At 37.3% G+C, this 26,011-nt stretch overlaps 1 protein-coding gene across 2 annotated transcripts; it reads left to right on the top strand.

The window, feature by feature from the left end:
• The first annotated feature begins 5,947 nt into the window (after positions 1 to 5,947).
• LOC5569123 (protein UBASH3A homolog) lies at positions 5,948 to 21,176 on the top strand. Of its 2 annotated transcripts, XM_021837656.1 has the most exons (8): positions 5,948 to 6,358; positions 6,426 to 6,862; positions 7,629 to 7,727; positions 8,055 to 8,227; positions 18,951 to 19,287; positions 19,377 to 19,707; positions 19,774 to 20,180; positions 20,243 to 21,176. In XM_021837656.1, exons 1-8 carry the CDS (start codon positions 6,252 to 6,254, stop codon positions 20,479 to 20,481), a joined length of 2,130 nt encoding a protein of 709 aa, XP_021693348.1. In that variant the 5' UTR covers positions 5,948 to 6,251; the 3' UTR covers positions 20,482 to 21,176. The 2 variants fall into 2 exon arrangements, with proteins under 2 accessions (XP_021693348.1, XP_021693349.1); XM_021837657.1 differs by lacking the exon at positions 7,629 to 7,727.
• The last annotated feature ends 4,835 nt before the right edge of the window (positions 21,177 to 26,011 follow it).

Raw genomic sequence — 26,011 nt, 5'->3', positions numbered from 1 at the left:
CCATAAAATTCTTCAATAAATCTTCGAGTAATTTCCTAAGCAATTCATACCGCGGATAAACCAAAAAAATCTCCAAGAATATCTACAAGTATTTGTAATGATTCCTGCTGATACTTTCCAAAAGTTCTCTATATAAAATCTTACAGCATATGTTAGGTTTATATTATTAGAAACATTTTCAGGTGTTTTAACAGATTTTAATTAAAATTCAGTTAGATTATTCCGCTTAATTCCTCCTCAATAGACATGTTAAGATTTTCCACGCATATGATTGAGTTTTTTTTTCAATTAGTGGACTTGAATAGATAAAACTATTCCTGACAAAATACCAGAAAAAATCTATGAAAAAAACTTCTAGAGCAACATCAACATAAAATTCAATTAGGACTCCTAAGGAAATATATTGGTGAAAAATTACCTGAACAACATCTGGTCAATCAGTTCCAAATGTCTTTTCACAAATTCTGGTCGGAATGAACTTGGAGAATTTTTTGCGAAACTTCTGTTGATTTGACCTGAACTTGACTTATTTTTAACTCAATTGCTATTGTAATTCTGGTAGGCATTGGCATGAGGAATTTCAGATGTTCCAGAATTCTCTGGGGAGAGAATCAAAAGAAAATATTAAATATTTACGCAGAATTATCCTAAAAATTGAATAATTAAGATTGGTTTTCTATATTCAACTTTTAATGGTTAAAATTCTTGCTGAAAAAAACATTTTTGTGAAATATTGAACGGAGTACCTAAGAAAAATCCTTCAGTTGTGCTTAGCAGAACTCGTCTTTGTTTTTAGCAAAATCTATAAAAACATGTTGGACGCACTCCCAAAAATAAATTATACATTGAAAGAAAAATTGGGATACCTAGTTGCAGACTTTTCAACCTAATTAAAGACAATGTTTGAGAGGAAATACTCGAATAATTTTCTGAAAATAGTTTGACGCGATTGTTCGAAAATTAATTGAATTTACTTGAATGATCATATCTAACAGGAACTTAGGATGCATTTCTGATAGACCTTGATGTGAACATTTTGATGAAATTTGTAAAGAATTTTTTAGTGAGAATTATGGAAAGTGTTTCAGGTAATATAGAGAGAAATTTATCGCAAATTTACCGATAGATTACTTTGACGAACTTAATAATAAATAAATCGCTAAGAAATCTCGCGAAACATTACTAAAGGACCTATGTACATATGTGAGATTCTCTCCTCTCTCGCTCTCTTTCGATTATAACAGTGGAATACTAAAGCTTTTGGGAAGTTTTTCACTACAGATCGAAAGGCAATTTCCTTGACTAGCTTCTTCTTCTTCTTTCTGGTGTTACGTCCCAACTGGGACAGAGCCTGCTTCTCAGCTTAGTGTTCTTATGAGCACTTCCACAGTTATTAACTGAGAGCTTTCCGTGCCAATTGACCATTTTTTGCATGTGTATATCGTGTGGCAGGTACGATGATACTCTATGCCCTGGGAAGTCGAGAACATTTCCTTCACGAAAAGATCCTCGACCGGTGGAATTCGAACCCACGACCCTCAGCTTGGTCTTGCTGAATAGCTGTGCGTTTACCGCTACGGCTATCTGGGCCCACTTGACTAGCGTTTCATACAAAAAACGCAACAGAAGAGGTTAATGTGACTCAGTTATTGATCAAAGAGAAAGTAAACAAAGAGAGCCTCTCATTTGTACATAGGTCCTTTAGTAATGTTTCGCGAGAAATCTCTCAGTATACTATTGGAAACTTTTTTTCAGGAAAGATTGTTTATGGTTCAATGATTTTCTAGAAAACTACTATTGATTGTTTGTGGGATTCAATAACAAATCTGGAAATATTTAAGAACAAAATTATTTGAAGGAAGAGTAGAATTTTTGTTTCAATTTCCTTTACCTCAATAAGAACTTTAGTTTTTTTTTTATCCAATTCAAAAATTCAAATCAATGTACCGTTTTTATTCACACTTAAGGCCTTAGTAAAGTAAAACCCATCAAAAAACATATAAAATAAATCATTCTGTGTTATTCCTTTGCATTATTGAGCCTTTAAAACATTTAACCTTCGAATGGTGGGCGAAGATTTTGATTCCGTAACATGAACAATTCTAAATAAATAGAAATGTGTGGACTTTTAATGATTCGAATCGATCTGATTATGTTGACTTTACCCAAAATTAGGTATATCGATTATTATCTCAACCCAAAATCTCTCGGTATTCTCTCTCTTTCCCACCAATGTTGGGTAAATGCATTATTCTCTTGCTTGGGTTGAATGAACTCAATTTTGCATTGAATCAAACCAAATTTGAGTATTTTTTTCTTATGGCTTCAAAGGTAAGGTACCAAATTTGGGTTATTGGGCTCAACTACGGTTTTGAGTTGAAACAACTCAGATTTGAGTAGATCCGCCGAGTTGCCGTGTACGGTTCCTTATTTTTGCTTCATATGTCAAATTATCAATTGAAATCGTTAAACCACTAAAGAGATGTCTAAGGCAGCTGATCGTTATAAATTTGCATAGATATTTATCAAAAATGATAATTTTAACGAGCATCGAAAGTGAGAACTTTTGAACGGCAAAAATTAAAACATTTCGTATGTTGGGCTCAAATGAAATGCACCCATGTATAGTTTCAGAAACCTTCCAGGAGATCCGGAGTTGGTCTGGTCAAATCTTTATTATCTTTTGCTAAAAATATGGTTAGTTATTTTGGTCCTTTTGGAGCACCAGAATCGCCACCGGGAACCCGTATTAAGGGACCACTAAGCTTCTGTACCAAAACTAGACATGCGACGGCTCAATCTTCATGATTTTGAATACCTGTCACTCTTCTTGTTCAATTATAGATGAATGACCACTTTGGTTTTTTCGACCACCGAAATAACCCAGGAATGACCACCACCCGTATTGTGAAACAGTTCAGTTTTTGCACCATAACTAGGAATGCAACGGCTCAATCTCCGACAAACAGGGCACGTCTTCATAAACGAAGAAAGAGTGGATGGAGTTGTATAGAAATATGGCTCAAGTTTGCACAGAATTTGATAGGTAAAGTCTTAGGGCCATACATATATCCTAGAAGAGAATGTTGAAAATTCAAACTTTGCAAAACCATAGCTAATATGTGTTAATTTACTCTCTGAGATTTTCTAAAATATCTGACTGATACTGATTTTTTGGAGATCAGGTCTGGAATAACTTGACGACCCCCTTCTTGAGATCTTGGGCCTTTTTTTTCGGAAACGTTGCTGTTGAGCCCTTTTAAGCTCGCCCATTCAAATTATCAGGAATTGATCAAGAATTGGGCTCAACAGCGTCTTGCAATGCCATTGTCGATGTGCCCTTTTCAAATGTTTGTCCAGAGTTTTGTTGTCACAAAATAGAATTATTTTATTAATACTCACTTATACTTACTTTTGAAGTTTTTTTTTTTGTTTAATTTCTTTATTAGTATTATTCCAAATATTACATTCATTTCTTATATCTAGGTGTTCTGTGTTATTAGACAACACTATCATCCTAATTTGGTGAAACAAATTTAAGATTTTATTAACATTTTGTTAACAACATATAACATTTTATTTGCCGTAGCAGTTCAGATTTTTTACAGGTGAGTTGATTTCACCTGCTTATAAGAGAAAAAAAACGCTTTATATATACTTAACCTAACTTAACCTAAACATATAACGCATTAAACGTGGCAATAGAAGATTGTAACGATTTTTGCCTGAAATTATTTATTATTTTATTTGACATTTGTTCCAATGTTTCAACATTGGATATTCTATGTAACTCATTGGTACTATACCAGGGAGGAAGCCTCAGAATCATTTTCAAAATTTTATTTTGAATTCTCTGCAGAGCTTTCTTCCTGGTATTACAACAGCTAGTCCAAATTGGTACAGCATACAACATGGCTGGCCTGTTTGAATATCAAAAGCTTGTTCTTAAGACAAAGTTTTGATTTTCTATTAATAAGGGGATAGAGACATTTTACATATTTATTACATTTGGCTTGAATGCCCTCAATGTGATTTTTGAAAGTTAAATTCTTATCAAGCATGAGCCCTAGATACTTAACTTCATCTGACCAATTTATTGGAATCCCTCTCATCGTGACAACATGTCTACTTGAAGGTTTCAAATAAAGAGCTTTTGGTTTATGTGGGAATATTATTAGTTGAGTTTTGGAAGCATTAGGAGAAATCTTCCATTTTTGCAAGTATGAAGAAAAAATATCCAAACTTTTTTGCAATCGACTACAGATGACACGCAGGCTTCGACCTTTGACATCCCTGAGGTAACTCAGGTAAGTCAGATGTGAAAACATTGTATAATATTGGTCCCAAAATGCTACCTTGAGGAACACCAGCTCTTACAGGAAGTCTTTCAGATCTAGAGTCCTGATAATTAACCTGAAGTGTACGATTTGACAGATAACTTTGAATTAATCTAACAATGTATGTTGGAAAATTAAAGTTTTTAAATTTAACAATCAAACCTTCATGCCAAACACTGTCGAATGCTTTTCCTATGTCTAGAAGAGCAAGACCAGTAGAATAGCCTTCAGATATGTTGGAACGGATCAAATTTGTTACACGTAAAAGTTGATGAGTGGTCGAATGTCCATGGCGGAATCCGAACTGTTCATTGGCAAAAATTGAATTTTCGTTGATGTGGGCCATCATTCTGTTCAAAATAACCTTTTCAAAAAGTTTACTGATGGAGGAAAGCAAACTGATTGGACGATAGCTAGAAGCTTCTGCAGGATTTTTGTCTGGTTTTAAAATTGGAACAACCTTAGCATTTTTCCATTTGTCAGGAAAATATGATAATTGAAAACATCTGTTAAATATATCAACTAGAAATGATAAGCTACTTTCTGGAAGTTTCTTGATGAGGATGTAGAAAATTCCATCATCGCCAGGAGCTTTCATATTTTTGAATTTTTTAATAATAGTTCTCACTTCTTCCAAATCAGTCTCCCAGGCATTTTCCAAAACGTTCTCTTGATTGAGAATATTTTCGAACTCCTGAGTAACTTGATTTTCAATTGGACTAGTAAGTCCTAAATTAAAATTGTGCGCACTTTCAAACTGCATAGCAAGTTTTTGAGCTTTTTCGCAATTAGTTAGTAATAATTTGTTTTCCTCTTTCAATGCCGGTATAGGCTTCTGAGGTTTTTTCAAGATTTTAGATAATTTCCAAAAGGGCTTAGAGCCAGGGTCCAATTGAGAAATTTTATTTTCAAAATTTTTGTTTCTTAATTGAGCAAAACGCTTTTTTATTTCTTTCTGCAAATCCTGCCCTATAATTTTCATAGCAGGATCGCGAGTGCGTTGAAATTGCCTTCTCCTCACGTTTTTAAGACGGATCAAGAGTTTAAGATCATCGTCTATAATCACGGATTCAAATTTTACTTCACATTTTGGAATTGCAATGCTTCTGGCTTCAACAATGGAATTTGTTAAAGTTTCAAGAGCATTGTCAATATCAAGTTTAGTTTCTAAAGAAATGTTAACATCAAGATTAGAGTCAACATACGTTTTATATATATTCCAGTCGGCTCGTAAATAATTGAAAGTGGAGCTGATATTTTTTTTTTTATTGTTTGATTAGTGCCATGTTCTACAGAATGTTTTACTTTGGAAAAACACTTACTCAAGCTGTCTGCGCGTGACAAACTAAATGTTGGTCACACGAACAGTCGCCACATTAGCATTCTAAGGCTAATGTTTCTACTGTACAGTCCTCACATACAAGTATCCGCCTCGATGTCTGCAGCCTGCATAATATTTGAATAGATCTAGATCACTGAGCATCCTCCGAAAAAGCACATGTCAAGTGTACACGAGGCTGAATACGCCGAAGCAAAACAAAATAAATACCACCACATCCGCACTGCACACTCCTTCGCTTTATATATTTTGTATGCGTGTCAAACGTCAAAAACAAAAATAAAAACTACTCACAAACGACTACCAGACGGCAACAGCAGCGTAGTGCGTACGGGGAGCGATAATTATAAATACTCAGCATTTACGGTTGGTTGGAAATTTTCATCCCATATCCGAAACCGATGTAGAATAATATCACAGAAGGGGGGATACTGTGTGAGGCACGTTGCATTGACGAATGCAACCACCGTTCACCGCCGGCTAGAAACGGGTTCGGCTCAAATTTCACCGTCTTCGTCGTCGTCGTCAATTCTCTGGCTGAGCTTGGTTTCATCTGCTCTACGTCTAGAGCGGAAATGGCGGCTCTGCCACCGCGTAAAAATCCTACGCCGACGAAAATCTCCAAGCAACATCTGACTCCGCTGCAGATTCTGCTCCAGATGGGCTTCCCGAAGCATAGGGCGTAAGTGTTTTGCAACTTTTGTGTGCGGTGAAAGTGAAAGCCTTCTGACCTCTTTTCCTACTTCAAGGGAGAAGGCTCTGGCAGCGACCGGGAATCGTGGCGTGCAGCTGGCTTCGGATTGGTTGTTGGCCCACGTCAACGATCCATCGCTAGATGAGTGTTCGCCACGGGAGTACATTCTGTACGCCTGTCCGACGGGACCATTCCTGCAGCAGTTGGAGAGCTTTTGGACGCAATCACGAGAGTTGTGCGGCTGGAATGGCGCGCACAACTTCACGCCCCACATTACGCTGGTTTCGTTCTTCAAAGCACCGGACGAATGCGCTCCGCAGCTGTCGAAGGCCTTGAAGGAGCTGATGACACTGCCGGGGGCGCTTATCGATCGACCAATCAGCCTGGAGCTGTACACCAGCCCGAACTTTATGGGCTTCTTCGTCGTGGAAGATGATGCAAACTATTTGAAGCGCTTGGCGCTGCAATACGTCAAGGAAGTATCCCATTCGAGTGAGTACCGTAGTTCACATAGTGATCCTAAGGGAGTAGACTAATAATTCTTTTGATTGGGATCATGGTTGGTCATTACCAAATTGAAGGAAATTTCAAGGTGAAAATCATATCAAGGTCATTTCATATCGAACATAAATTCTAACAATTTCCTTAAGTCTTGCACAATTGGGTTTATTCTACGACTGGCGTGAGGTGACAATTGTCGGTCTCTAAAGCGAGGTGACAATTCTCGACTCGAGTGAGGTGACTCGCCGTGTAAATCAAATGGAGAGTCACTTCACTCGAGTCGAGAATTGTCACCTCGCTATACGAGACCGACAATTGTCACCTCACGCCAGTCGTAGAATAAACCCGAATGTAACAACTCTAGACCAGTATCTCCCAACCGGTGGTTCTAACCCTTAAGTATGCTGTTTCGCTAAAAAAAATTAAAGAATTAAGAAAATGCGAAATTTGACTATTTCATCTTAATTGCATGCAAGTTTGCCAGCTTGTATAGTAATTTATTCGCTTAATTTGAAACAGAATTCAAGTTTGTCTCATCAAACTTACCAATTGGTTATAAGTCGATTAAATTTTCAAATTGCGGTAGAAATTTCTGGTAAGGCTCGAACCCTCGAAAAATCCCGCTAAAGGGTTGCAGCTCTGAGAAGGTTGGGAACCACTGCTCTAGATCAAAGTTGTTTGATATGGAATGACAACGATTGCAATTTATTGCTATCACCCTTTCTTCTCTATTCCGACTCATTCTTATCGCTCTCAGTAATCAGCGACACCTACGAACAGCTAGACGCGCTAGTAACCTGTTTCCCATGGTGCGGGGGAGTAACATCAGCCCGTTGTATTCCGCGTAGCAGCCGATGTAAGCATTTAGCGCCGGGTGGTGATGGATCCACACGTCAATGGTTCTTCATTTCTTTCTTCTTATAGGACTGCATTATGTATGATTTCGTCTTCCACTTCCTAGACTCTCCTAGAGCTCACCAACCACTACTCTTTTAGTCTCGCCGCGTAGGCTCACAAAACTGAAAATTCTGTTAGTATAATTTTGTTTTCTTTTGATTTCGAAGTTTCAAAATTGGTGCTTTTAAACCACATTTTTAGATTTCAATAGATCGTACTAATTGTGCATGCCACCACAGCTAACTTGGCTACTGAGGACCGGTTTAGTAACAGGATCTATTTTTAGCGATCTCGTTGGAACCACACGTGAAGTCATTGCATCTAACGCTGGCATATCAGTTTCCGACGAATCAGTTCAATGCCTTGAAGCAGCTGGTGGAAAATTTGGACAGCTCCAGCACCGGAGCGAACTGGGAACTGCGATTGTATTCACGGGATTCACGACTAGCGACCAAGCAGGTGAGTGTTAATCAGTTACAAATTATTTTACGCCGGGTTTTGTACGATACGATAACCGATTTGGATTGAGCAAGCTCCACGCAATATGTCTTACATATGAAACATAGTGGCATGGCATAAGAATAAAGCCGAATAAGGGCGAAAAGCCACTCAAATAAAGATAAATAATAATAAGAATAATGTAGGGTTTCAATGCTAGTAATGGACCCCTTAGTAGCCGAAATTCATTCTAGACGCTTTTCCGCAATGATATCTCAGACGCATATACGATTTGTGGAGTCTAACAACAAATTCAATGTCTTTACTTCATAGTACGTCTATAAAACATACAAAATCATTCGATTTTTCCATCGAAATATGCATTTGAAAATCTGTTGTCCGAATGCCTATTATGGACCCTCCCGGGGTCCATAATAGGTTTGTTTACAAATTTGACGTTGCGTATTATGGATTTGATTCCCATGTAATCCGGCTTGCTGCCGACGAGCCTATTATGGACCCACCTGGAAATGAGTATTATGGATACTCTTGTGTGGTTTCATTTATAAAACTGGTCAAATATCTGTATTTATGCGTCTCAAACCAAATATTTTACCTGAAACTGCTGACTAACAATGTAATCGAAGTTCCCCCGGTGGATTTTCATAGGAATAAAGTTGCTTTGAGTGTTAATTTTATGTTTTTCTGTAGGGGGTCCATAATACGCAAAGGGTCCATAACCGGCATCGACTCCCTAGATTTCATTTAAAGCTAAAACAATTTTAGTTGCCATTTCGAATTTGCTTGCTATTTTAAATTTCGTCAGAAAACTCTTGACGTTTTAACTCGCCAGTCGTTCCCAAACGACAATTTGGCGTGCTACAACGTTAACTACGTCTTACGGCAATATACTGGGTGTCAATTGAAAATCTAAAATGTTGCGACCGTCACGAAATTATGTAAGATTTTGAATACTAATGATTCAGCCATTTATCGGTAGATTTTCAATATATTCTCACTAATCGGTCGGAAATTTATACAACATTTTACTCTAATGGAGAAAACTTTTGATTTTTGACGATAGACTGTCGAAAATTGGGAAAATGTCGACCCTTTTCTTACGCAACCAAACACGTGGGTTGGGAAGCGCACTATAAAAGGAGACCAATTTCTGCTTCTTCGCTTATTCTTCTTTTGCTGTTGACTACATCTTACGGCAATATACTGGGTGTCAATTTAAAAGCTAAAATGTTGCGACCGTCACGATATTATGTTAGAGTTTGAACTAAAGGAAGGCTGCAACTTTGACAATTGACTAAAATTCAAATGCATAAAATCACTTGGCGTAGTTAACGTCATGCGGTCGTGTCTTGTACACAACCCCCTCTGATTTTTTCACCATAGCGCACCGCTTGTTTTGAATTCTAATATCAACATCAGAAAATTGAGAAAAAATTGAGTAAGATAAGCTACAAAAACTAGGTGAGCAATGGTATTTACCCTATGAAATGAAGAATTTTCTCAATCATGTTCTAAGATTTTGACACACACGCGAGTGCAATCAATGCAAACATCATTTTTGTACTCCAGTGCGCATCGTACCTTCGTGCTGTGCGTACACGAATTCTCTCTGCTCTTGGAAGTTTTCTTAAAAACTACCTAAAGCAATAAATCAGTACTTTTCAGTGCTACATAAACAGTACTTTTCAGTGCTAAAATTAAAAACGGTACTTTTCAGTGCTACTAAAACAGTACTTTTCAGTACTATTTTTTTCTACTATTGATCCCTTTACGATCCTTGTTTGGACCCGTGCCTTCGATTTTTCGTTGGACCCGTTGGCGAAAGCTAGCGGTGGTAATCCTTCTTGGACACCGTCTTGGGAAAAAACCTCTCGAAGGTCACGTCTTCTTTCGTTTATTAACTAAACATGGTATCAACAACTAACAAAAGGAAGCGTGAATCTCTGAATTCACTACTTCCTTCCAAAAAAGTGGGTTTTAAAACTGTCACTACACGTGGCAAGAATGGAAGAAAGGACGTTTCCCCGGAATGCGAACTTTCTTCCAAGGGTGAAATGAATAATTGTATCGAAATGAGCTATCAGTTCGATGCTCTAGACAAATTTTCCGAACACCAAATCGAAGCAGCCTCTAGCTCAGGCTCTTTGATTCAAGTGAGGAAGCAAAGAGTGCCGCCTATCGTGGTCAGTTGTTCCGAATTTGCGGGATTTAGGCAGGAGATCTTGAACTCCATTAGGGGAATCAAGGTTTCCTTCCAAATCGCAAAGAAAGGAGACTGTCGCGTTTTGCCGGAATCTCTTAAAGATCGTGAACTTCTTCTCAGATATCTTGAAGAAAAGAAGCACAAATTTTTTACTTATGACGACAAAACTTAACGTTTGTTCAAAGTTGTCTTGAAAGGTCTCTCAAGTGACTATAAGACACCTGAAGAGATCAAAAATGGAATAAATGATTTACTTGGATTTTCCCCAGTCCAAGTAATCATTATGAAAAAGAGAACCCAATCTGGCTTTGTTCGGAAAGGACTTTCTCAAGAATTTTATTTAGTTCACTTTAACAAAAAAGAACTAAATAATATTAAAGCTTTAGAAAAAGCAAAACTTATGTTCGATGTCCGTGTGACATGGGAACATTTCCAGAAACCTGGAGGAAATTACCAGAACCCCACTCAATGCCGTCGGTGCCAAAAGTGGGGTCATGGTACAAAAAATTGTCACATGGATGCTAAATGCATGATTTGCGGAGGTTCTTCTCACGCCAAAGACGTCTGTCCAGTGAAGGAAGATACCACCAAGTTCATATGCTGTAATTGCGGGGCTAACCATAAGTCCAATTTTTGGAATTGCCCTTCACGAAAAAGGGTCATTGAGGCTCGTGCCAGGCAGATGAAAGATAATATCCGTTACGATAACGGTCGTTTCCGGAATTTGCCTGGTAGAGTATCGAACAATGCTCATTTTTCAGTTAACGATCGCTTGATCATGAATCATACCCATCAGGAAGATCATAATCATGCTCATTCACAAACTAATTTTAATCCGTCGGGTAGCCGTTCGAATCTTTCAATTTCGAATGTATCTACCCACGGTAAATCCTTTGCCGATATCGTAGCAGGAAATTTGAACTCCTCCCCTGTTCGATCCATGGGTACCCATTCTACTTGTTTCAAATCAAATGGAAAAAACCCTACCGCCACAGGTAATTCCGCTTCTTCGTCTACCGGAAATTCTAATGGGAAATCACATGACATGTCTGCCTCTGATTTTAATTTTTTAACTGAACAATTGAATCTAATGATTGATGCAATGTTCAAAGCCACCACTATGACTGAAGCAGTCCAAGTAGGTGTAAAATTTACAAATCAAATTGTTATTGGATTACGTTTTTCTAATGGATCCAAATAATAATTTAAATATTTTAAATTGGAATGCTCGTTCTCTGAATGGTAAAGAGGACGAGCTATTTAATTTTCTTACGGTTAATAACGTGCATATAGCAGTTATTACCGAAACGTATTTAAAACCTGGATCTAAACTCAAAAGAGATCCTAACTTTTTTGTTTATCGTAATGATCGACTTGATGGGGCATGTGGGGGAGTTGCAATCATCATTCATAGGCGTATAAAACATCAACTATTTTCGTCATTTGAAACTAAAGTTTTTGAAACTTTAGGTGTTTCTGTTGAAACACAGTTTGGTAAATATACTTTCATAGCTGCCTATTTGCCTTTTCAATGCTCTGGACAGCAAGTTAATTTGCTCCAAACTGACTTGCGAAAATTGACTCGCAATAAGTCAAAATTTTTTGTCATTGGTGACTTTAATGCCAAACATCGGTCATGGAATAATTCTCAAAGTAATTCCAACGGCAGAATTTTATTTGATGAGTGCTCTTCAGGATATTTCTCAATTCAATACCCTGATAGCCCTACATGTTTTTCCTCTTCTAGAAATCCATCTACGATTGACTTGGTCTTAACCGACTCTAGTCATCTTTGTAGCCAATTAGTTACTCATGCTGATTTTGATTCTGATCATGTCCCTGTTACATTTCAAATATCCCAAGAAGCGATTCTCAATCCTATCAGCTCCACTTTCAATTATTTACGAGCCGACTGGAATATATATGAAACGTATGTTGACTCTAATCTTGATGTTAACATTTCTTTAGAAACTAAACTTGATGTTGACAATGCTCTTGAAACTTTAACAAATTCCATTGTTGAAGCCAGAAGCATTGCAATTCCAAAATGTGAAGTAAAATTTGAATCCGTGATTATAGACGATGATCTTAAACTCTTGATCCGTCTTAAAAACGTGAGGAGAAGGCAATTTCAACGTACTCGCGATCCTGCTATGAAAATTATATGGCAGAATTTGCAGAAAGAAATCAAAAAGCGTTTTGCTCAATTAAGAAACAAAAATTTTGAAAATAAAATTTCTCAATTGGACCCTGGCTCTAAGCCCTTTTGGAAATTATCGAAAATCTTGAAAAAACCTCAGAAGCCTATACCGGCATTGAAAGAGGAAAACAAATTATTACTAACTAATTGCGAAAAAGCTCAAAAACTTGCTATGCAGTTTGAAAGTGCGCACAATTTTAATTTAGGACTTACTAGTCCAATTGAAAATGAAGTTACTCAGGAGTTCGAAAATATTCTTAATCAAGAGAACGTTTTCGAAAATGCCTGGGAGACTGATTTGGAAGAAGTGAGAACTATTATTAAAAAATTCAAAAATATGAAAGCTCCTGGCGATGATGGAATTTTCTACATCCTCATCAAGAAACTTCCAGAAAGTAGTTTATCATTTCTAGTTGATATATTTAACAAATGTTTTCAATTAGAATATTTTCCTGACAAATGGAAAAATGCTAAGGTTGTTCCAATTTTAAAACCAGACAAAAATCCTGCAGAAGCTTGTAGCTATCGTCCAATCAGTTTGCTTTCCTCCATCAGTAAACTTTTTGAAAAGGTTATTTTGAACAGAATGATGGCCCACATCAACGAAAATTCAATTTTTGCCAATGAACAGTTCGGATTCCGCCATGGACATTCGACCACTCATCAGCTTTTACGTGTAACAAATTTGATCCGTTCCAACAAATCTGAAGGCTATTCTACTGGTCTTGCTCTTCTAGACATAGAAAAAGCATTCGACAGTGTTTGGCATGAAGGTTTGATTGTAAAATTAAAAAACTTTAATTTTCCAACATACATTGTTAGAATAATTCAAAGTTATCTGTCAAATCGTACACTTCAGGTTAATTATCAAAACTCCAGATCTGAAAGACTTCCTGTAAGAGCTGGTGTTCCTCAAGGCAGCATTTTGGGACCAATATTATACAATATTTTCACATCTGACTTACCTGAGTTACCTCAGGGATGTCAAAAATCTTTGTTTGCGGATGACACAGGCCTCTCCGCCAAAGGACGAAGCCTGCGTGTCATCTGTAGTCGATTGCAAAAAAGTTTGGATATTTTTTCTTCATACTTGCAAAAATGGAAGATTTCTCCTAATGCTTCCAAAACTCAACTAATAATATTCCCACATAAACCAAAAGCTCTTTATTTGAAACCTTCAAGTAGACATGTTGTCACGATGAGAGGGGTTCCAATAAATTGGTCAGATGAAGTTAAGTATCTAGGGCTCATGCTTGATAAGAATTTAACTTTCAAAAATCACATTGAGGGCATTCAAGCCAAATGTAATAAATATGTAAAATGTCTCTATCCCCTTATTAATAGAAAATCAAAACTTTGTCTTAAGAACAAGCTTTTGATATTCAAACAAATTTTCAGGCCAGCCATGTTGTATGCTGTACCAATATGGACTAGCTGTTGTAATACCAGGAAAAAAGCTCTGCAGAGAATTCAAAATAAAATTTTGAAAATGATTCTGAGGCTTCCTCCCTGGTATAGTACCAATGAGTTACATAGAATATCCAATGTTGAAACATTGGAACAAATGTCAAATAAAATAATAAATAATTTCAGGCAAAAATCGTTACAATCTTCTATTGCCACGATTAATGCGTTATATGTTTAGGTTAAGTTAGGTTAAGTATATTTAAAGCGTTTTTTTTCTCTTATAAGCAGGTGAAATCAACTCACCTGTAAAAAATCTGAACTGCTACGGCAAATGAAATGTTACATGTTGTTAACAATATGTTAATAAAATCTTAAATTTGTTTTACCAAATTAGGATGATAGTGTTGTCTTATAACACAGAACACCTAGATATAAGAAATGAATGTAATGTTTGGATTGATACTAATAAAGAAATTAAAAAAAAAAAAAAAAAAAAAACACTTGTACTTTAAAGTGGGCTTCGTGGCCGTGCGGTTAGTGTTACCAAGATTCCCGCTCCAGTCCAGGAAACTTTCAACAGTTTTCAATTGTTATATTTTTTTCTACGAGTCGAATGAAGAATGGGAGCAAGCATACACGGAGAAATATTTTTACCTAACTTTTGAGTTTACTTTACCCAAAATTAAGTATAGCGATTATGATTTCAACCCAAAATCTCTCGGTTTTCTCTTTCTCCCACACGAATGTTGTCAAAAATAGAGAGAGCTGCATCTACCCAATGGGGGTCTTTGGCCCAATAAGCCAAATTTGGGTAAATGCAACTTTTCTTATGTTTGGGTCGAAAGAACTCAATTTTGCGTTAAATGAACCCAAAATTGAGTATATTTTTCTAATGGAATTAAAGCCAAACTACCTAGTGGGGACCTTGAAAATTTAGCCAAAATTTGGCTTAATGGGGTTATTGGGCTCAACTACGGAATTGCGTTGAAACAACCCAAAATTGAGTTGAATTCCGTCTCCGTGTACGAACTGTTAACACATTTTACCCATTCTACTGCCGTTCATCGATTCTGCCGGTCAACCAAAACACAAAGCAGCACCAATACCATCAGGCGCTACGCTGTCAACGGTTCACACCTTGCTTGAATGAAGGGTGGAGGGCGGCTGTCAACTGGGAGTAAAATTGAAAAGCCGCCAACCTAAGTCCAGAACCAGTTTTAAGCAGCCTCCTGACACCGCCCATACAACCCCATTGAAAAATAACGAGCAAACATCTCTGGTTCCTAATGGGAAATGGTTCCCACTGACAGCTCAATGTTTGTAAACAAATAACCGTTTGAGGAATAATAATCGATGATGGCGAAATCTTTTTCTCCGAAAAATTTCTTTTCTCGCATAACAACAGCTATTCGAACAAACAAACGGTTGCAAACTATTGGATTGCAGTACAGCAAGTCCATTTGGGTTGAAGTGATTAGCTAGAAACACATTTTAATATTGGAGGAAAAATTCCCTAATATGATTAGGCCATTGTACGTTGTTGCTCTTGAGTTTGATGCTGACCACGAAAACATGGCTGCCTAGCACCGGGTTGGTTTTAAGGCTTAACGCGGAAAAGTAAAAATCATTCTTCGCAAAATTACAGGTAATCAATGCGCTTGAAAGAAATTGTTTGCAAGCAGTTATTTGCTACGTGCTACTGCAGTGCGCTGTTGGCAATTTAATCAGAAAATTCTGCTAAATTCCCAAAAAAGATGTTTGCGAGAAAATTGATTACGCCGTCACCATTGTTTGGTCGTTATTTTGTATGGTTGTTTACATTTTAGAACCAGCGACACGTCGGGGTACACTGAGGCAAAAATATTTAGGTTTTCCATAAATCAAGACTTATGAATCAGCCAACTTATGGTTTCATTGCACGCTTAAACATTTCGAAAATGGGATCATAAGTTTCATAAGTGAGAGCTTTGAATTCTTTAACAACAACTACTTGATATAATTATCATAGCAATCGCTAGAAGAACTACTCCGCTTTCGATGTTGGCTACAAGTTAATCGATAACAGATCACATGTTATCAAAACATGTCAATTTTTGAGCACGCCTGAAATGAAAGGCGTACAATACTATCGATTGATTATTCGAATTAAGTTATTATCATTGCGTTTATTACCGAATTTCATTGAATGACTTATGAAATTTAATACTGAAATTCTTCACCAAAATCATAAGTAAAACTTAAAATTTTTAACAATAATTGTTGTGGCGCCAAGTCATAATTATTCCTTAAGAAATTATTAAGTTTTTTTGCCTCATTATTATTATTATTATTATTATTATTATTATTATTATTATTATTATTTTTGTTTTTTTGTAGCAATAAAGAGCCGCCAGTTCCATCCTTGGCTTGAATGTGTTTTTTCCTTTTCGATGATCGTTTTCGGACAGCTATCCTGATATGAATTATTGAAAAATAGTTTAATAATTGAATCGTCAATATTTCGCTTGTGTTTTCGATTATTTAAAATCTATTAGCGCTAACAGCAAGAGCACAATTATTCCATTGCGATATATATAAACCAGTTTAATGTTATGCTGCCTTTATTGACGAAACATGCAAAGCCCCGAGAACCGGAAAAGCATGTCACCAGTGTGCTCGAGTCTCTTCCCATTCGGGTTTGAATAACCGTTGGGAAGAAAAAGATTACAGTTTTGAAGCACTACGACATTTTTTTTATTTTGAATGGTTATGGCTTGCTTTGGAGTTTGATGATCGTGTAGAAACAAATGAATATACGTATTTGTACGTATTTGAACCCTCTGAATCTCAAAAAAGAGAATCTAAAAATAGATTGAGTATAATAAATGGGCAATCTTCTTTTGGATTTGCCATGGTCCGATAGATTTTGCTCACGGTTTCGCGCGTATTTTCGTCGCCGGAGATTTTTTTCCCTGTTTCGGAGCGTCTTGCTGGGTAGTGCTTCGTGAAGCCCAAGCAGGACAGTTCGATTTAGCGTCGTCCGATAGATTTCGCTCACGGTTTCGCGCGTGTTTTCGTCGAAAAATTTTCTGTCAATTTTAATATACAGTTATATAAGAATACAATTTTTTTACAGTGAAAAATTAAAAAGTGATTTGTTTGATTTGTGTCCTCAGTACAGTTGGTTTTTGGCTGCCCCAAGTTCACCGAACCATCGGAATTTAGATAATCAATCCGGTGAGTTTGTTCCAGTATGATACTTTTTCTTGTGTGAGCCTTCCGGATCGTTTTTGTCCGCGTCGTGGAACTTCTGGTCGTTTCTTGAACGGAGTTTGATAATTATGTTCAGATTGCGCATTCTGTCCGGGCGGGTGTTACGCAACTAAAGGCCCAAACGCAATGATAGCGGAACGGCAACGGAATGCGGAACCGGTTCGCCAGCATGAATCACAACATCTCGACTGAGCTGACAACGAATGAAATTGGATCAACACTGAGTCGACATGCTGATTATAGTTCATGCTGGCGAACCGGTTCCGCATTCCGTTGCCGTTCCGCTATCATTGCGTTTGGGCCTTAACAATCGGTTGTGGATGCTTTTTAACCGTTCGATGACCCTGGAGGGATCAATTCTGCTTTTCGTAGAATTTTGAGCAGAAAAACCGACCTTTGTTATCCTAGGGTGTTTAGTTCGAACGCGCTTCCTTTCGTTTTTGGATTATCTAAAAATTGTTTAAAAAAAAGTACCTTTTTTTAACGCGTATCGTTATTTTATACAATCCGATAACCCTGGAGGGATCGATCGGTTTTGCTTTTTACTGGTTCTTTTCTGTTTTTTCTCTGCTGTTCTATAAATGTCGATCATAGAATTACTATGAAGATTCTGTAGAAATTCTTTAGAATCATCCAGGACTTGCATGTGTATATCGTGTGGCAGGTACGAAGATACTCTATGCCCTGGGAATCGAGAAAATTTCCTTTACGAAAAGATCCTCGACCAGCGGGATTCGAACCCACGACCCTCAGCATGGTCATGCTGAATAGCTGCGCGTTTACCGCTACGGCTATCTGGACCCCTGGGATATATCTGTATTCTTGAATTTATTATTTAATAATTTTAGATGTTTTGTGAACATTGAAGAGGGACAAATTATCACGAAAAAAAAACGCTGGGGAGAGGAGCTGTAGCAAGGTCAATCACTTGGTTTTATTAGATTCTATAAATTGTTGTGTTTGTACACAATAGGGTATTGTGTTGAGTATTCATGAGCTGTGCATTCCTTCAAGAAATCTAAACCTTCTCAAATAATTGATAAATGATCTTAAAATTTCTTATACTCCCCAAAAATTTAAATATTGTCATGAATCCTTATCATTCACGAATATAGCCTATAATAGTTTTAGAATTTTCCTTATTAGTTTTCACAATCCGATTTAAATTGAGGCGGTGTTAGTGATAAAAGTTAAAAAAAAAATGACTCAAGTTTTTCCAGCTATTTTCCAATTCATACAAATTATATGGGAACTAAAAAATCAAGCCAGTCTTCTACGGGTCGTTTTTCTTCTGTTAAACAAAAAAATCACCTAAAATATCGTTGGAAAGCTTGAAATAGTGAAATGTTTTAGTATACTTAACTCAAAACCGTCCAAAATGTAACGAACACCCCTTTTCGTTTAGTCCCTTCAATTATAATAATTTCTCGCAGATCCTTAGAAAAATATTTGATATAAAAAATAATCAGATGTTATAAAGGAAAAATTAAAAAAAGCATTCTTGGGGGCGTGCTTCCAGTATTACATCAAGAATTTATCATATACCTTCTACGAAGATGTCTTAATAATTCTCACCCAATTTTTTTAATGGTATTTTGATTTGGCGAACTTGCCACTAGTAGTTCTCCCTTCTAATGAACACTAATTCTCCGATTTCGCAGGTTCACAAAGTCCTCTACCCCCACACCCCTCGCGAACCGGACGAACTGGAGCTTCGGATCGGTGACTATATCTACCTTAGCTCGGAAGCCATCCAAAACTCGTCCGACGGATGGGTCGAAGGCATTTCCTGGTTGACCGGAACCACCGGCTATCTACCGGAAAACTACACCGAACGCACAGCCGAATCCGACGCGTGGACCATGCACCGCACCGTCCAGCTGTGCGATCCAATAACTCCGGAACTGGATGAGCAACCATCGGATATGGTAGATGGAGTAGCCGGTTTCAACCGGTCTGCCGTACAGGAAAACCACGACATTGAGTCACTGGAGACGGGTAAGCAATTCGATGACTTGACGCTATTTGCGTTTTCGATAAGATAACGCGCCAAAATAAAAAGTGTTATTTCACGATCACGCTTTCAGTATCAGTAGGTCACGGTGAAGTGCAGACGCAACCAAATTCAGTCGAGATGCCACAGGTGGACGTTAAATCGAAGGAAGATGCCGTGTCGGCGGAGAAGTTGTACGATTTGATGAAGAGGCGCACCGCACAGTCGGTAATCGGTGGAAACGCTGGCGATGAACCGAAGGACAATTCGATTGCGAAAGATGCCGCCGCTGGACGACGGATCTACGTGCTGCGGCACGGCGAACGGATCGACTTCACCTTCGGAACGTGGGTTCCGTACTGTTTCGATCAGACCGGGAACTACATCAGGAAGGATCTAAACATGCCAAAGTCTTTACCTCAGAGGTTGGTTCGGATTGAGTGCGATTGCTTGTTGAGTGTGAGTCATGTGTTTGGTGATTTTTTTTGCAGAATAAGTGCCCAATGGAAGCGAGATTCGCCGTTGACCAACATGGGTCTGTATCAGGCTCGGCTGACGGGGGAAGGGATGAAGGACGCAGGTGTCCGGATTGATCACGTGTACAGTTCACCGTCGTTCCGTTGCATCCAGACGACTACGTCTATACTGGAAGGTCTCGGCCTGAAGGACAGTCATCCAATTCACGTGGAACCGGGATTGTTCGAGTGGCTGGCTTGGTACCAGGAAGGGCTACCGGACTGGCTGTCGAAGGAAGAACTCGTTGCGGCCGAGTACAACATTGTTTTGGATTATGAACCTCTGACCAAGGAGGACGATCTTAAGGCAAGATTACAGGAAGGCTTGGAAGAGTTCTACCACCGAAACTCGTCCGTCACCGAGCATTTAATCAATAATACAAGTAAGCATTATAATGCATTTAAAAAAGTTTGTGCAATACTCATTACCTTCATATTGTTGTAGGCGGAAATATTCTAATCGTGGGTCACGCAACGACCCTGGACACCTGCACCCGTCACATCGTGGGCGAGAAGCTGCGCTCGACGAACGACATGAGCCGGATTATGCAAAAAGTTCCTTACTGCAGTATGGCTGTGATCGAGTCGGAGGACGGTCTCGGCGACTGGAAACTGGTGGAGCCACCGTGCGATCCCGTCACCCACACCAACAACAACCGGTTCGATTGGAAGATTCTAGCTTAGGGATTGGCGGAGCAGGGTGATGCTTTTCACGGCACCCTTTTTACACCTGGAGCTCTACGTGCAGAGCAGTTGTAGAGCTAGCCAGTTTTCCAGAAATTGGTGGACACGCTCGTGTTCGTACGGTGTAGTGACGTGAACTAGAAGCAGAGCGCGCTTTAAGACTTTGATAATATTTCACTTATTTCTCTCGTCGAATAGATTGTAGCGGTGTGCAATGTGCGTGATTAAATTCGTTAATTTATAGCAAAAAATTCGTTTGCCTTTGTTATATTCGTTCTAATTGTGTGTCCAATAGCATTTGTCATTGAAAAAAAAACAGCCGATAACGAAAATAAGAATCTTTTTAAACAGGCAAAATATAAAAATGGTAAGAAAAAAGGTTGTAAAAAATGAAAGTCTAAAAAAAGAGGAAATATTCGCGTCATGAAAAAAAGTCCTTGGAGGATTTCAGAGGTCCAAAAAAATAGGTTAAAAAATCTCCAGAAATTATCTCTAGATTTCGTTAGGCATTTGACATAGTTCCTGCATAATGTAAGACAGACAGTTCCAGATTTTTGAACAATATTTTAAAATAAGTGTATAGTGGAGCTCTGACGGAATTGTGAGCACAATTTTTACAGAATCTTGCACTTGATTATCGCAAAACTCTGGACAGGATGATCAAACATGATTATGACAGAACCTTACGAAAATTTCTGACAGAATTCTGAGCATGATTTTTATAAAATCCTACAGGGTTCAGCAGAATTTTTGAAAGAGTTCTTGGCTGTGCTAAGCCATTCCTAAAATACCTAAAATATTGCTCTCATAATCTACATGCATAATTATTTAATGTGTTTTCAATGCAATATGTATTTGTGGGTGTTGGCTAGAATGACCATCTCAATACATTCCAGTTCCATTTCTCCAAGTCAATTGTTGAAGTCTAACATTGTGGCTGTTCCAATATTTTTCCGATTTAACGCCCATTGCATTGCAGACGTTAACCTCTCTCAAAAACTCTTCTAGTTTTAAAATATGTGTCGATATTGATCATTGGCCATCAGGATCCGGAGATATTCCAAAGTTCCTTGGGGGACTGACGAGTAGCTATGACCAACGTAAATATCTCAGGCTACAGAATTTTTATCGTATTCGGATATTCACTCCTCGGAATGTTACATTTATGCGAGTATGCTGTGAAAAAAATGAAGCAATTCGGTGCAGTCGTCTTGGAGTAATGAGCATTCATGTTTCTTGTACCAAGCTGGACAAATAACGATCTTGAAAACTCTTAAAAACCTCAAATCGTAATTTTCAGATTCCTCCAAGAATACTGAACCGATTTGTATGATTTTTTCAGGGTAGCTCCATTTTACCATAAATTGATCAAAAACAAAGTGGCCGCCAAGGACATTTTATATGGAGAATCGGAACATCGGAATATCTTCAAATCTAGATCACCAATGATTAATATTGACACGGATTCTTAAACTAGAAGAGTTTTTTGAGATCTTCTGTAAAAAAGATGCAAAAATATCGAGAAACAAAAAAGTTGTCGCGATTTGAATAATTTTTTAACACTTCAGTCGTCGCGCTGTTGTATTTTGTACAACACTGCTGAAAAAACCTCGCTTTTCGTTCACAATATCAGCGCGGTGGTTCTGACGGTGGCAAACCGCGCGACGACTGAAAGGTTAATGGTAAAAAGTGAAGCTGCCGGTGGAGGGGTTAAACTTTCCACCAACTCTAGCCGCAATGCAACATTACATTGACGTTCATCAATCTGGCATACTTGAATGGTCGCACACAAATTCTGCACTGCGACGCCAAAGTCAATATTCGTTTCTAATTTGTCACCTTTCGATGGTGGCATCATGCGAATTTTGCGAATCGATAGATTCTGCATTCCCAAAGAGACGGTTCATAATCACCGGAACGTTGTTAGGATAGAATAGAAGACTCTTGACAGCATTAGGCGTTTTATCTTGCAGACTTCTTTCCAGACGGTCGAGCAACTCATCGTTCCTGAAGGCGCACATCCTGGATGTACGCTCGTACGCTGTGATGAACTGGGGCCATTCTTCAGGGTATCCACCGAATTTCGGAAGATCTTGCCTTGCATCAAGGTGATTGCTATTTAGCGGTACAGAATCGCTACACTGCTGTGGCTGATATCGCTGCTGATAGAAAGCTGGGTTCGGTCATAGGTTAGATAACGGATTTCACGCCAACTCGACAAAGGGATTGGCAGCACCCCTTCAGAATTCAATGAAACTTTCTGGGTGTGAAGACCAAGATTATTATAATGACAGGTTTACCGATCTCAGCAGTCAGTGGGTGCGCGGTGTGGTTAGCTGCGGGGAAGGCGGAAGTGACAGTTGGCGAGTTGGCTAGCTGGCGGGTTTGTGTACTCAACCGTTTCTATGGGGTTGTTAGGGAATGTTTATTCCAACAAACATAAACACAGTGAAGTGAAAATTTTCTCCAGCATTTTGTCGCGAATCAAATTTTCATCTTTAATATAGTCTTCCGGTGTTTTGTGTCGAAGAAAAGTGGATTATTTGAAAAATTGGTTTACAATTGCATGTAATGCATGTAAATGTGGAAATTTCGAATAGTGCAGCGGGTGAGAGCCACCCACCACCGATGGTCTACCGATGAAAGAGAGGATGCGCCACGGTGTCGCCGTCTGACGATGACGGTTATATTCTTGTAACTTTATCTCGTAAGTTAAGTCATTCTACTATCAGTGCTTTACATAGTGAAGTAAATTCAGATACTTTGCCGCGTATACCACACAAATGTGGGTGTAAAAGAAACATTCTATACCTACTTTGTCACGCCATGCATCGGATATCCAAACAACCAAAACAAACTCGCCAGCTGTCACTTGGCATTTCAAAATGGCGGAATGGGAAATCTGACACATTGGGCTACCTTCCATCTAGATACCTTGGTGAAGACTATGTGAAACTAAGATACTTTGCATACTTTGTTTTTTTTTTTCAAAATAGATCTAGACTAACATTTGGAAAGGGTCAAAGTTTTTTTTAACTTTTTTTATAAACCCGTATAACTCGTTAACGTTAAGACCTACAAAAAAGTATTGTATGAGGGACTGTCGTGAAATTTCCTTACGTTTTAGTAAAAAATATTAAAAAAATAAAAACACATTTTCTACACTGAAAAAAAAATAATCAAAACTTCAAAGTCGATTTAAAATAACGGCCACTTCAGATTTTGATCATCCTTAAGCAAAAAGTTTCGTAATTAAATTTACTAAAAGTCGTCCATACATTGCAAATTGGGCATATTTTAGAGAAAAAAGTTTTTCTATCATCGAAATTTTCAAGTCCCAAAGATTTTTTTTTTACTTTTTTTATAAATCCGTATAACTTGAAAACGGCAAGACCTACAAAAAAGTGTTGTATGGGGGACTGTCGTGAAATTTCATGACGTTTTAAAAAAAATATTAAAAAAATAAAAACACATTTTCTACACTGAAAAAATATATTCAAAACTTTAAAGTCGATTTAAAAAAAACGGCCATTTCAGATTTTGATCATCCTAAAGCAAAAAGTTTCGTAAATAAATTTGCTAAAAGTCGTCCATACATTGCAAATTGGGCATATTTTAGGAAAAAAAGTTTTTCTAACATCTAATTTTTTAAGTCTCAAAGTTTTTTTTTACTTTTTTTATAAACCCGTATAACTCGAAAGCGGTAAGACCTACAAAAAAGTGTTGTATGGGGGACTGTCGTGAAATTTCCTGAAGTTTGAGAAAAAAAATATTGAAAAAATAAAAACACATTTTCTACACTGAAAAAAAAAATATATTCAAAACTTTAAAGTCGATTTAAAAAAAACGGCCACTTCTGATTGTGATCATCCTTAAGCAAAAAGTTTCGTAATTAAATTAACTAAATGTCGTCCATACATTGCAAATTGGGCATATTTTAGAGAAAAAAGTTTTTCTAACATCGAATTTTTTAAGTCCAAAATGAACTTTTTATATAATTTTTATTTCGCTTCAAATCGTCTAGTATGATCATATTTTCAAGTGATAAATGAGTTTTAATCACAAAATAGATTATATTTGTTTTATTGGGAGTAGTTAAAAGAAATAAAACGGAATTATACAGTTTTTTTTTAAATTAAATTCAATTGATCTCGCACCATACCGCTTATGAGAAAATCAACTCCTTCTAACAATCCGATGGGTTTTTTTATGGTTGGAAAGATATCACAATAATATTTAGTTTCTTATTTGGTCAAAGCCAATCTTAACAGGTGTCTGGAAAGGGTCAATATTATGCTTATGAAAAAAGTCGTGGTTTGTTTTTATTTTTATTATTGCTATATATCCTAAAACGTAGTATCTGCACATGAATATTTACATTATTTTTGGGCTTTACTGAATAAATTGAATATTTTTGGTTCATCTTCTGATATTTTTGGGTACCAGGGACAGTTTTAACCTTATCAAACAATTCCACCAATTCCTCTGACATTTTAACATATTGTTCATTAGATATATAACAGAAATTTAATTTGGTGATACATGTATCAGTTTGTTTCACTGCCCAGTCGAATAGTTCTCGCGGAGTTGCGATTGTGTTTCCATAGTATTTTGCAAGACTTGCTCTTTTTGCCATTCGCTTGAGAGTGCCACCAATAGCGTCACAGGGGCCTTTGCCGTGGGATGTGGCAAAAAGTGCCACTCTGCTTCCAATCCATGTATTTTCTTGAAATTACATAAGCTGGCAATTTTTTTTCTATTTTTATAATGAGCTGCAGCTCCATCTGACTTAAAAATAACTTTTGATTTGTTTAACAATATTTATCAATTTTGAAATAAATAGCTGAACTGCTACTGTGTCATGGGTCTGATATTATAATAAAACTAACATTTTCCAATTTATTATCTTTTTTATGATAAATTAAGAATTGGGAATTATTCCAGTGATATCCTTGAGCAGCGTTATAATTTTAAGAAAAGTCGCTAATTACCAGTATTTAACCTTGTTTTAAGGAGTCTTTTTTGTTTCGTGAAAAAGAAGACTGTTATTTGCAAATAAAATCATGAGTTATGAGCTTATCAACTTTTTTTAGGTAGATAACAATACAAACATATTCATTATTTCTTATTCATCTGGCGTTTAACGCAGGTACGTTTAGTAAGTTATTTTTCACAAAACTTTTTCTAGAAGAGAATTTAATGGGATATGGATAAGGTTGTAACTTTTCAATGTTTGCAATACTGTTGTGATACCTTTAGAACCATAAAAATCCGTCGGATTGTTAGACGGAGTTGATTTCCTCATAGGCAGAGGCGAAGTCCATTGATTGCCTTCATTTAAAAAACATAATCACTGTATAATTCCGTTTTTTAACTATTCTCAATAAAAAAATACAATCAATTTTCTGATTCACACTCATTTATCACTTGAAAACACGATCATATTTGACGGTTTAAAACAAAATCTTTGAAAAAAATTTCAGTTTTGGACTTAAAAAATTCGAAGTTAGAAAAACTTTTTTCCCGAAAA

Source organism: Aedes aegypti, chromosome 1 (genome assembly GCF_002204515.2).
Source record: "Aedes aegypti strain LVP_AGWG chromosome 1, AaegL5.0 Primary Assembly, whole genome shotgun sequence".
Classification (NCBI taxonomy): Eukaryota; Metazoa; Arthropoda; class Insecta; order Diptera; family Culicidae; genus Aedes; species Aedes aegypti.
Note: the sequence above shows the minus strand (reverse complement) of the source record. Positions and strands in the feature narration are given on the sequence as shown.